This window comes from Caretta caretta, chromosome 7, assembly GCF_965140235.1.
Source record: "Caretta caretta isolate rCarCar2 chromosome 7, rCarCar1.hap1, whole genome shotgun sequence".
NCBI classification, from domain to species: Eukaryota; Metazoa; Chordata; order Testudines; family Cheloniidae; genus Caretta; species Caretta caretta.
Genome location: NC_134212.1, coordinates 80,572,500 through 80,586,113, shown reverse-complemented (window position 1 = coordinate 80,586,113; position 13,614 = coordinate 80,572,500). Strand labels below are relative to the sequence as shown.

The 13,614-nt window shown below is 40.8% G+C and overlaps 1 protein-coding gene across 9 annotated transcripts in view; it reads left to right on the top strand.

The window, feature by feature from the left end:
• Positions 1–13,614, top strand: part of CTNNA3 (catenin alpha 3) — a 946,302-nt gene that overhangs the window by 886,720 nt on the left and 45,968 nt on the right. For all 9 annotated transcript variants that reach the window (XM_075130833.1, XM_075130836.1, XM_075130831.1 and 6 more), the window contains one exon: positions 9,669–9,774. In XM_075130833.1, the coding sequence (XP_074986934.1) occupies positions 9,669–9,774 (106 nt within the window). The remainder of the gene's footprint in view (positions 1–9,668; positions 9,775–13,614) is intronic.

The window sequence follows — 13,614 nt, the reverse complement described above, 5'->3', positions numbered from 1 at the left end:
GTCCCTACAACGGTGAGTGTCAGAGCATTTTCTAGAATTTATTGACATTGATGATACTACAGGAGCTGGTATGACCAATGTGCTTCTTAAAAAGCTGGAAGATATGGGAATTGCCATAGCTGACATGAGAGGTCAGGGTTACGATAATGGTGCCAACGTGAGAGGAAAGAACAGAGGAGTGCAGACACTGATGCGAGAGTTAAACCCTCGAGGTTTTTTTTGTCCCATGCAGTTCTCATTCATTGAACTTGGTGGTCAGTGATGCAGCATCAGCTTCTAGTGAGGCTGCTGAATTTTTTAATATAATTCAAAGCATCTATGTATTTTTCTCGGCATCAACTCATCGATGGCAAATTTTGAAGCAACATCTGGGAACATCCTCTCTGGCACTGAAACCACTGAGTGCCACAAAATGGGAAAGTCGAGTGGAGGCGATAAACCCTATCAAACACCAAAGGGGGAAGATAGATGATGCCACAGTTGCCATTATGGAGGATAGTGCTAGGACAGGAACTGTTCATGGGAGAACAGTGGCAGAGGGAAATGGAATCTCCAGAAACATACATAACTTCAAATTTCTGTGTGGCTTAGTGTTGTGGCATGACATACTGTTTGAAATAAATGTTGTAAGCAAGAGACTCCAAGGTGTTGACCTTGATATATCTGGAGCAATGGAACAACTGGACAAGGCTATTTTCCCACCCATTCAAGAATACAAGAGTCACCGAAGAAGAAGACATTTTGATTACGAGGCACGGGATAATCCCATAAGAGACCCCAAACAACAATTCAAAGTTGAATTCTTTAACTAGGTGCTAGATTGTGCAATACAGTCAGTTGAACGTTTCATGCAGCTCAAGGAACACAGCAGTATATTTGGGATGTTGTATGATATTCCAAAACTCTCACTATACCTGAAGAAGACCTACACCAGCAATGCAGAGCACTAGAGACAGCGTTGACTTATGATGGCATGTGCAATATTGATGTGAGTGATTTAGGTGAGAACTGAAAGCGCTTTCAAGATATATTTCAGCAGGATCAACTCCAAAGGCTGTTCTGGAATATATGTGCACAAATAAGATGACCACCCTCTTTCTAAATGCTTTTGTTGCTTTGTGCATACTTCTAACACTTCCTGTAACAGTTGCCAGTGGAGAATGCAGCTTCTCCAAGCTGAAGTTAATAAAAACACACCTACGCTCCACAATGACACAGGAGTGGCTGGTCGGCGTTGCAACCATCTCAATAGAGCATGAGCTGGCCCAGACTGTGGACCTTCAGGAAGCCGTTCAAATCTTTGCAACCAAGAAGGCACGGAAAGCACCACTTTGATTATTCAAACAGATTAAAATGCTAGTGTTTACTATGCAAACAAGAAAAGTGACATTTGTGATATGAATTTATACTGATTGATAGAGAATAGCACTGATAGGAAAATTGCTTTAACTAAGAGTACTTGGCAATACGCAATCAACTAAACAGTGTTGTATTAAAGGATTTAATTATTGTTATGGATTTTTGTTAAATTGTATTTTATTTTAATATTGTTTTGCCCACAGTCACATTACAGCTGTGTGAAGAATTCTCCATACACAGATAAATAGGTCAATTCGGCTTTTTTTGCCTATTTAGTGTAAAGGGAAAAATCAAAACTCTTACTTGGCTGTTTTTATATGCTGTGTCGGTCCCAGGATATTAAAGAGACTAGGTGGGTGCAGTAATATCTTTTTTTGGACCACCTTCTGTTGGTGGGAGAGATGAGTTTTCAAGCCACACAGAGCTCTTCTTCAGGTCTGGGAAAGGTATTCCCAGCCTCACAGCTAATGCAAGATGGAAAAGATTGTTTAGCATAAAAGTAGATAGCATATATTGTAAGGGACCATCCAAGGAAGAGTGGTCCATGAATAGGACAAAAAAGAGGGGGTTAGTGGGTTACAGATTGTTGTAATAAGCCATAAATCCGGTATCTTTGTTCAGTCCATGATTTTTAGTGTCTACCGGAGTAATGAATATAAGCCCCAGGCTTGTCTTTTGAGGCAGTCTTCCTTTGAGGATGAGGACTGAAAGGTCAGATACAGAGTGATCACTTCATGAAAAGCGTTCACCCACTGGTGACAGAATGTTTTTGTCTTTTAGTATTTTCTTGCCTTAAGCTAAACATACTTCTTGGGGGTTTTGGTTGTATTTTTCCCCCAAAAAAATCTCTTACCTGTACAAATCCCACAAATCTTATAGGATAGATTTGATGAGGTCTCCTAAATGCCTTTTGGAGACTCAGCCTGATTAAAAACACCCTCTGCCCCCAATGGTGTTACTATTATAACAAAATGTAATTTGTTTTGCCTTTTTCAAGAAAGCTTCAAGAAGCCAAAGTGTGTTAGTTAAGGGAAAGGCTCTCTTTGCATATAAGAGCTGCTATATTAAATGGTATAGATAAAATACCTGGACAATAAATTGCTAACTACAGCTGGTTGAAATATTAGCATGCTGGTCTGCAATGTAAGTGAGCCAGATTCAGGTCTCCTCTCTGTCTGAATTTGAACCAATTTTTTTTCATCCCAGATGACTCTGAATCAAGCAGACAGACTTAAAACTGGATCTCCTACATCCCAGGCCAGTGCCCTCACCACCGGGGTATGGTGTATCAGGTTCACTCTGCCACCTCCTCCAGGTGATGGAAAGCAAATTCTGTAACCTCAAAAGAAGCTGCAAAATGGAAGTGTCATCTTCTGGTCAGCTCTATTGCTAACATAGCCTTGAATAATTGTCATGAAAATGTGCCAGCCCAGGCATTAAAATCTATTCACCCACTCTTATCCTAAGGATGATGGTAATGAAGACACTAATGATATTTCATTTGTCTGTCAACAAAACTTCTTATATTCCTCAGGAAAGTGGACAAGAAAATTTTTGGAAAGTAGTGTTAAGTCGTTGGATGCCTTCTGCTCAGAACTGCCTAAAATACATTTTCATGGCTCCTCTCTGAGTACATTTTATAGGGTTAACATTATCTATTTTCTCATATGTTTTAGGTCAATATCTTTTACATCAGTGATAGCCATAAAAAAGAAATTCAATTTATTTTTAAGAAGCAAAAGTTTCAGCAGAGATCTTCTATATGCCACTTTGTATGGCTCCTTTTCATGCATAATACTGAGTTTGTGATTTGCAGATACAAATATGTAAACTTTTAGATGACATTCCAAAAACTTTGGAAGAAATAACAAAGGAAACCCAAATCCATATATATTCTATTCCCAGAAAGATGTTCAGAGTGAATTATGCTACTTAAGAGAAAACTTCATATTAGTTTTGAAACTTGTATTTGTGTTAACAGTGACTCACCAAATCTACAGCTCCCACGGAAATGTTGTTGGGGACCCAGATCTATTCTTGTCTACACCACATTTTCTCATATATACTAGACATACTTTGAGCAGTCCCACTGAAATCAATGTGTAAATCTCTGCAGGCCTATGAGGGTAATTTCTTCTTTCAACAAACAGTGAACAAGTATTATACATATTTTTAAAATGAAAAGGAAATGTTAGCCTTTCCATGCCAGGAGTCAGCATAAGACATTCACTGTGTATTGTTGGCTGTGAAGTTGTGGTGTAGTCCTAAACTGCAGCATCTCCCCACCATCTTGGCCCTCTAACCCTGCCCCGACACTGTGAGGCAGGGTGGCCCAGTGGTGTAATGGAACTGGAAGGCTGTGAACAATGAAATCACTAGGAGGAGCAAATTGCAGTAAATGCCATAATAAAGTTGGTAAGGGGAACATTTTGACCTTATTTTGAAGATAATTGAGGATAGAGAAATATGCAAAGGGACCTAGAGAGATTGAAAATAGAAAAATGAGATTGCACGTGGAAAACACCTAGGGGGGGAAAAAGCCTAATCCAAATGCCAGGGAGAAACCTGGAAAACACTAATGTGAGAAGAGACTTAGAGGTGATAGTAGCCAGCAAATTGGACAGGTGACTGTGACATTTTTGGGTTCACCCAGGCCACTGAGGGTTTGGTCACCATCTGCCTTGTAACCCTGGATGTCTTGTGGCTGTGTAGCTGTGGTCCAGAGCTTTGACCTGAATAGCTTTCCAGCAGCCCACAAGCAGGGCTTTGCCCAACCTGGTTACCTCTTCCAGGCTGACTTTAGGACCTTTCCAGTCCCGAATTCACTGCAAAAATCATCCTACTGCAGGGACCGGTGCCTCCCAGAGAAAGTGTTAGGTTCTCTGCCTTTACAGAGACAGTGAAACACTCCAACCCGTTAGCTTTCTAGAAGCACACACTTTACTGAATTTGCACAGTGCTAGTGATTTATAATCAAAAGGAAACAAATTTATTAACAAAACAGCATGGGTTACGTAATAACAAGTGAAAACAAATAACAATAGAGATTATTACAAGCTTAGTCTAAAACTTAATATAGCAAGATACAGCTTTTATTTGAGATGGTTTCTCTCACCCGCAGTCTCCTGGCCAGCTTGGCCAGGACCTATTACAGAGCTTAAATTGCATGGGTTTTTTTTTTCCGTCTCCCAAGGTGAAAGATAAAGATGTTCTCTCTCTCTCTCTGTTCCCCTCTTACAAATCAGGAAGGCCTGCTGAGGACTCAGTGTTCTGTGTGGTGCAGGAGCCATGTTAATTCTCTGTCTCTGGAGGTCAGGTGCAGGATAACCTCTGCTGGCTCAGCTCCATAGCTCTGTTTACTGCTAATGTGTATATTGAGGTAAACTCACATTCTTTTCTGTAGGACAGACCTGTTTATCACCTTCACCTAGGCCAGGGATAGGCAAACTTTTTGGCCTGAGGGCCACAGCGGGGTTCCAAAACTATATGGAGAGCCGGGTAGCAAAGGCTGTGACTCCCCAAACAGCCTGGCTCTCGCCCCCTATCCACCCCCTCCCACTTCCCGCCCCTGACTGTCCCCCTCAGAGCCCCCCACCCATCCAACCCCCCCTGCTCCTTGTTCCCTGACCGCCCCCTCCCAGGACCCCCTGCCCCAACCGCCCCTCCCAGGACCCCACCCCCTATCCAACCCCCCCTGCTCCCTGACTGCCCCGACCCCTATCCACACTCCCAACCCCTGCCAGGCCCCCTGGGACTTCCATGCCTATCCAACCCGCCCCCTCTTCCCCCCCCTGTTCCCCGCTCTCTGTTCCCTGACTTCCCCCCGGAACCTCCTGCCCTTTATCCAACCCCCCTGCTCTCTTACCATGCCCGGCTGGAGCCAGCCATGCCGCCATGCTGCCCGGCAGGAGCTCGCAGCCCCGTCGCCCAGAGCGCTGGTGGCATGGCTAGCTGAGGCTGCGGGGAAGGGAGGACAGCAGGGAGGGGCCGGGGGCTAGCCTCCCAAGCCGAGAACTCAAGGGCCATCCCGCGGGGCCATAGTTTGCCCACCTCTGACCTAGGCTGTCTTGTCTTAAACATATTCCAGTAATGTCATACAGAGGGAATTCATAACCTCATATATAACATTAACTCATTGATTCTACAATATTAATAACTAGCATGGTATTAGCATTCAAATGGTACCTCATAAGGCATATTTTATACAAATATTGCAATAATATGAAAGGTGTGAATACAGAGGTCATATATGTCTATATGATATAATAACAAAAAAGGAAGTGGAATTTGGATCTGTTTGCACTGTGCAGTGGCCTCATATTGTTACACCACAGGAAGATTACAGTCCCATTATGCACAGATTATGTGTGGGTTTACATTTCCACAAACAAGTAGTCCCATTGGCTTTAAAGGGATGTCTCATTTGTGTAAAGTTATGCAAATGCATTAGTGTTTTTGGGAACAGGTCCTGAGAGTTAAATATGTATAGTTGAGCTAAGAGATAAGAGAAAATATGAGAACAGATTTTTATACTTGAAGTGTGTAAATGCTAAGGATCAGATTCTGCCATCCTTATCACCTTGGATAGTACCTCTCTCCACAAGTAGTCCCACTGAATTCACTAGGTCAACATAAAGTGCATAAGGGTTCCAGAATTTGGCCATAGAAAGGACAAACCTTATTTAAGTTTGTACAAGGGATAAGAAAAGAACTTGGTCTAATGAAATGAAGTTGAGAGAGAAAATGTAGGCTAAATATCAGGTAAAACTTCCTGACAGTGAGATTTATTATCCCGTGGCACAATCTTCTAAGGGAAATGGTTTGTCACCCTTTAAAACTAGACAGACAAAACCCTAGTAAATTCAAAACTTGTTAGAGACCTGCACTTACTGGGGAATGGATTAGATGATTTAAAAGGTCTTTTCCTTCCTAGGTACTGTGGTTCACTGGTGTCAAGTAGTTAATTGGTGAGGGTGGCACTGTGAGTCAGTTATTCTGGCATTAGATCATCTTGAGCCCAGTCAAATCAGCACCTGCACAGGTGCATTTATTAAAATGCAGTGTACTGTGCATTGGAGTACATAAAAGGTGGGTGTTTCACCAATCACTATAACACTAAAAAGTTCACCTTAAACCATGATGACCTCATGTATTAGGGGTAACACCTCAAATATTTTTTAAGAGTTTAATGGATGAGATAACAAAAGGGCAGAAACTGAGCCCACTATATGTAGTTTTCCCAGTGGAATGAAACCTGATTTTATGTTTTAAAAAGTTTGATTTACCCAAAGATAGAAGATGTAGAATAAACTATTTTTTCCCTATGTAGAAAGCTGCCTGAAATATTTTGTGCCCTCCCATTACAATTTGCACTGGTTTCTTCTGGCATTGTCACTATTTATTCATGGATTCCATTCCTAAGCATTTGGTTCGCAATCCAGTTGTGGGTCATGGACTATGTCTAACATCCTCCACAATACACAGAAGTGTGACATGTCAGTTCTTAGAGAATGTTGGTACAGAGGAATATCAACACTTGCCACTAGCTACTCAGTGGGACAGTCGTCTGCTTCCTTTCCCCTGCTGACTTGTACAGTCAAGGTAAATATCTCTACCACATTTGTAGTAAGAGGATACAGAGAAGTGAGTGAAGGCCTTATTGGGGTGGAACTGCTTTATTCCCAACAGCAAGATGCTAGGAGAGAACAGATGAGAGAGAGAGAAGGTAATTTCTAATTCATACATCTATGGCTGCCCCTCTCCACACAATCTCCCTTAGGATCAGAGAGGCAGTGGATTTACATTCTGAGCAGTTACCAAAGAAAACTGAGGCTACGTCTACACTATAGAGCTTACAGGGGCACAGCTCTACCGATGCAGCTGCGCCACTGTAAGATCTCTCGTGTAGCTGCTCTATGCTGACAGGAGAGAGCTCTCCCATTGACAGAATTAAACCACCTCCAACAAACAGCAGTAGCTATGTCAGCAGGAGAGGCAGAAGAAGCTCTCCCACTGACATAGCGCTGAGCACACTACCGCTTGAGTGACATAAATTTTGCCGGCATAAAGTGGTAACATAGACATGGCCGAAGAAACAGTCATTGACTACTGTTATCCTCGCTCTCCCTCCTCGCCCACTGTTAGTTACATTCAGTTTTTATCTTTCAGCTTATATTGGCTTGTAAGCTCTTCAGGAGAGACACCATGATTTCCTGTGTTTGTACAGACCCCAGTAACTGGCCCTGATTGTGGCCCCTGCATGTTTCCCTACGATAACTAAAATAATGACGAGCAAACTAAACTTGGGGCGGGAGGGAGAAATAGCCTTTAATGGCCACTTGTGCAAACATGAAACAAAGGGAAAATTCAGGAAAGGCAAATAAAGGTTAAAAGATGAAGGTAAAGTTTAAATTATTGGGACTTTTACATAAGGGATCATATTTGCTTGTTTTCTGTTTTTTCTTTGAATTACAGCATTTTTTCATTTATAACTTAAATCAAATCACTAAATAGTTTTTCCATAATAAAATTGCTTTCTGTACAGCAGTACAATGGAAATAATTCAAAAATCTATGTAATTGTAGCTTTCTTCAGATATTGTCTTGATAGTTTGGAATAATAAGGAATTGTAGTTTGTAAAATACGATTTCTGTTCAAGGATCAATAAGTAGTTCTTTGCCAAACAATGCATTTAATTAACAACACAAGTAAAAGATTAATCATTATATGTCACAGTATATTATCATCACTATTTAGGTATTTTTACTGCATATGATTTTTGCATGAGTATGTTGGAGGCTAAATGAAAAAAATTACTGTAATGGTTTGGCTCATTTGGCTCATTACACTAAAAACTGTGCCTCTAAGCAAAATGGCATATTATTCCCATTATCTGTACTCTGAAGTACAATTATTAAGGTAACTTTTGTCCAGTGTTGCAGACTTTAAAATTTAATGCATTGCCTTTAAGAAGCCTAGCTAGCATTGTACATGTTTAAGTTCTCTATAGATGCTTGATAACAATGAAATTAAATGTCTTTCTATGAAACTGGTAGAAAAGCAAAGTCTGTTTTGATAAGGTGCATTTCACTTAGGTACTCTGTATGGTGTATTTTGATATTTGTGTGAAGAATAAAGAAATAGTACATAAGGTTTATTTTAAATTGAAGAAACATCCATATTTCAATATTAAATATGCTGAGATATAACATAAAGATCAGATATCCTGGTGATGGGTGTCAAATAACTGCTTTAAGTACTACTGCTATTACTAATTTGTCTTTTTTGGACAATTTGCACTTAGGTCACATAGTTTAAAAACGCAACTCACACAACCTTTATAATTACACTTCTCTTCACAGAAAAGTAACCCTCAAAATGTCTGACCAAATAATGTGTAAGAACTAATTTTGGGGCAGGGATTATCTTTTTTCTTCTGTGTTTGTTTAGTACATCATAGAACGAGGTCCTGGTGCTCATAGGCACTATAATAAAATAATAATAACAAAATGCAGTCTCCTTGCAAATTCCTGTCATGCATCTTAAGGGTCTCAAATTTGAAATCATTCTTCAAATCATCTGTGAGTTTAATTGTCAGTCTGTAGATTATTTTTGAAGTACCAAAAGTATTTGATATCTGAAACTTGATCTGTATTGGTGAGTTTTTACTGGAGCATATTTCATATTATATTGTTTCTGTTTCCTTATTGGGATAAGCATAATTCTTAGAATTAAGTTTCCAGAGCAAATGCCCACATTTACTGTTTCAAAATTTACCTAAAATTCAGTGCTTTTGCAACCATTCCACTGAACTCAGTCACTTGAATACTCATGGAAAGTGAATGCAAAAGTGATTTGAACACAGGGAAAGAAAATTCAATTTTTTTATTTTAGAAAATGATCAGATTTTTTCACGTACTTGCTCATTTCTAATTCTGAGGTTTCGCTAAATGTCCACACCTTTTGTATGTTTATCTGAAAGTAATCCAACCTCTTTGGGTTGGAAATGTCATATACTCAAGGTTTTAGTTCGGGTGATTTTGTTGGTGAAATTTTCTAATACATTGTGTTTTGACCAGGCCAAAAGTAGTAATATTGTGTGACGCTATTCTAATGCTTCCTCTTCCAGCTGAAGCGATGAAGTACAGGATTGTGGGGCATAAATTAAATCATGTTGATTGAACCTCTAATAAGGTTTGATTTTAATTCTGAATGAGTTGTTTTATTTAAAGCTTTTTCCCCTCCCTATTTTTCATGGGAACTATATTCCTATATGCTATATGATGAAATAAACTTTGTTTCATTTTAAGGGGTAGAGGCCCACTGAAGAATACATCTGATGTGATCAACGCAGCAAAGATGATTTCAGAGTCTGGATCCAGGATGGATGTGCTGGCGCGACAGATTGCTAACCAGGTATTTCATTTAAGGTTTGGTGCAGAGGTGTATTAAGATTAAATCAGCCCCAGATTCAATCCAGCCAACTAAAAGGTCACTTTGCAAAAGTACACCTAGCATGTCTAGATCTGCCTTTCCTATTCTTTCTCCCTCACTCTCTGGCACTGACCACATCTCCCATGGATCTTTGGGTCTCAGATTTTCTAGATCCTTCCTTAATCCCCCCCAAATGTATGTATTGGTTCTCTAAACCTAAGTGCGACTCCTGTTGCTAAACTAAACAGAATGCAAAGTTTTAGCTGCATGGTAAAACATATTTATGAAGACCCCCCCATTGTCTTCAAAAACAATTGAAGTCATATGGGCTTTTATACAAATATTCTACAGTATAGTCAAAGCTTTGCCCTCCGCTAGTCTAAAGAATAGTGCTTAGGGGTTTGAGTACTCGCAGGGAATATATATCATTCTAATTCTAACGAGACAGGGTTCACATCACACTAGGTGAATGTAACATGAATGTTCAGACCAGTGGTTTCTAAGAAATAGAATGTGACTGATGCTCCTCTGTGCTGTCTTCGAGCCTTGCTTCCCTTTCTTTTAGCAATCACCACTATGTGCTGTGGGCTGCCCAGGACAGGTGTCTGTTATGACACCTCTGCAGGGCACAGTGCTGAAAAAGGGGAATTCATGCAGTTTGGACTGGAGTCAAACTACGTGGCAGTCTGGTGGAAAGTTTTAGGGCCAGATCCTAAAATTCAATTACACAGAGCAAATATGTGTAAAAGTGACGGAGAACTTGCCATTACATTCCCCTGATCCTGGTACTGCTCTGTGCAAGACTGTCCCAAAGTGATGTGTTAGAACATCATGAGGGTTGCTCTAATTTATGATGGATTACAACAGACCCAGATAGTTTAAAAAAGCATCCCAGCATCCGCATAGCTCACAGGTGTCCAGGCCATGTGCCCTTTTCCTTGTTGAGCTGGCAGCATGGAAGGTGAATAAGCAGAGACCCTACATTAGCTGTGTGCCACCTCTTCACTGAGGTGATCTTCCCCAGTGAAACAGGCTTTAGGACTAGATTGTGCCAGTAAGCAATGCAGTGTAATGCAACCGTACCACACAGGAGGAGCCAGTCCTTAGTCCTTATCTAGCTGGGGCATTCGATTCTCAGTACCGCCCCATCCTGGCCATCAAGCAGCAACTTTGTGGCTGTCTTACATGTCCAAGCAAACATGGCCCAGAGTCTCTGCTCTTCTACTTTCTAACACACTACCCATCTTTCCCTCAGTTTTGAGTATCTTCATGGTGTAGCATATGGCTCTTATTTATTTATATGCAGCAGCGAAAGTAACTTAAAGGACTTACCGGTATGCAGGACCAGGGTCTTGAGCTGGGGGGGTGGGGTTTAGAGGGCTTAACCAGAAGGGGCAGGGCTTCAGCCGGAAGGGGCGGAGCCTTTAAATTCCCAGGCCTTTAAATCGCCACCACTACCCCGGGGTCCCGGCAGTGATTTAAAGGGCCTGGGGCTCTGGCTGTGATAGTGGCGGCCAGGAGCCCCAGGCTCTTTAAATCACCACCGGAACCTCATGGTAGCAGTAGCTATAGTGGCAGACGGGAGCCGTGAGGCTCTGACGGAGATTTAAAGGGCCATGGGCTCCGGCTGGGGGCTCAGGGCCCTTTTAAATTGCTGACCTGGGGAAGCTGCCCTCTGCCAGTACCGTACCAGCTTACTTTCACCTCTGATTATACAACATATGTAACAGCAGCAGATTGTTCATCTTTCTTGTCCTATGCCACATTATTCTCAAGACTCCAGTTAAGTAAACACTTCAAAAGGTATACATTATTAGTTTGTGCACTTGTGTTCAGAGAAACAATTAAGTGGGAAGGTAGAGGAGTCATCCCTCTTTCGGGTCTTGACAGAAGTTCTTTCAGCATATACATCCTTTCACCATCTGCACTACGCTAGAGCATGGTTCCTTTTTTCTCTCAAGATTCTCTTTAGCAATTGTACATTGGGGTTTAAGAATGACTGTCACAGATATGTTGCAGAGTAAAATGTGACATCAAATCCAAAGACAAGACTTGTAAACTATTTTTCAGTCAAGATGTTTAATAACAGAAAACTAAGCTTCAGTGAAATAACTTTCTTTTCCACCATTTTACTACTTGTCTTATAATTTCACCTACAATGTTATCATTTTATATGTAGCTTAAAACTGGATCTTAAATTAGGATTAAATTATGTACTGCAAAACAAAAGGTGTGTATGGAAGGGATTTTTCCTCTGTTGAACCAAAAATAAGCTCTAAATAACATTAAATTGTTTTCCCTATTTTCTTTTCAACAAAGCTCTAAATGCTGTCTACTCCTTTGGCACACTAAATAATTGTTGAAAATATTGTTATTAGCATGAATTTATGAGCACATATTTCTCCCAACTATGTTTCTATTCACCACATCCTATGCAGTTCAGAAAGCTGCAGCCTGAACTGAGAATAACTAAATCACTTTTATTTGTTATCACATCTATTGTTGTCATTTAGTTAGACCACATCACTTTGCTATTCACAATCCTCCTGTAGCCCAAATATATTAGTCTGACTGCCTTTGCAGTTAAGAGAACAACAGTAATGTAGGATAGTGTTTTCCGTATCCAAACCCCCTAGTTTATTTCCTTTGTCTAGCTTCAAAAGTGAGAGAGAAGCTGAAATAAGCAATTGCTGTGTAATGAAGAATCAGTGCTGTAGCTCTTTGACCTTTTGCAGTTAATAAAGAACAGTAGTTTCAAATGAATGATTTTGGTTCAGGCTGCATGCAGTTTCAGAGAATCAAAATTGAGAATTGTGAAACTCTTTTAGTTCATGTAGTTTTTCAGCTGGAAAAATTTCCCATGAATTACATTAAGTGAATCTTACAGGTTCTCCATCTGAACAATACCTTTGGTAGTACTGTTCCTCACTTAATACTACACTTTTTCTCTTATTCTTTTTAAATAAATGTGACGGTGCTGTACAATTGGCATAATTGAGTCACATTGCAACCCATTTTTATTATTAAGATGTTTCAGGGTTAACAACTCTGAACATACTCAGTAGAGTAACAATGTAAAAACACATTAGTCACAAAGAAATAATTAGCAAACTTAGTTAACATAAGATTGTTCTAAATCACTTGTCTAATTTGTGACCTGAAAGTCATATGGCAACATAGAGTAACCAGTACATCTCTTTTTTATTGAATGTGCTAGAGGTTAAAGTCGTCGTTGAAGATGCCCACAATACTATATAAAATTCAAATTTAAATAATTGTTGTGCTCTAGAAATCAAAGAATTAAGGCCAAACATTATATTAATAGTTAGGAAATCTCCTCATCAAGATACATATGCCACGCAGTGACAAAATTCCTCCTCTGCCTTAGTGGGTCCTGCACTTTTTGGCGGATTTGCTCACCTCAGAGGTTCATGGCAGCCCTCAGTTTGGCCGCTTCTGCTAGAGGCTCAAACCTGCCATTCACTCAGCAAACCTCATCACTGACCAGCATGGGGGAAACGGAGAACAATCCCCGCAGTCTCTGTGTCCCACCTAGTGGGTCGGGGACAGGCCAGATCCCTTTTCCAAATCAGACCTTCCCTTCTGGTGTTTGTCACAGACCAGGTCAACTCCTCCTGTGTCCAGTCAGGAATTGGGGGGATGGGGGGAACTCAGGCCCACCCTCTACACTGGGTTTCAGCCCAAGGCCCTGTGGATAGCAGCTGTCTACAATGTCCCATGTGTCAGCTGTGTGACAGCTACAACTCCCTGGGCTACTTCCCCATCGCCTTCCCCCAGCACCTTCTTTATCCTCACTGCAGG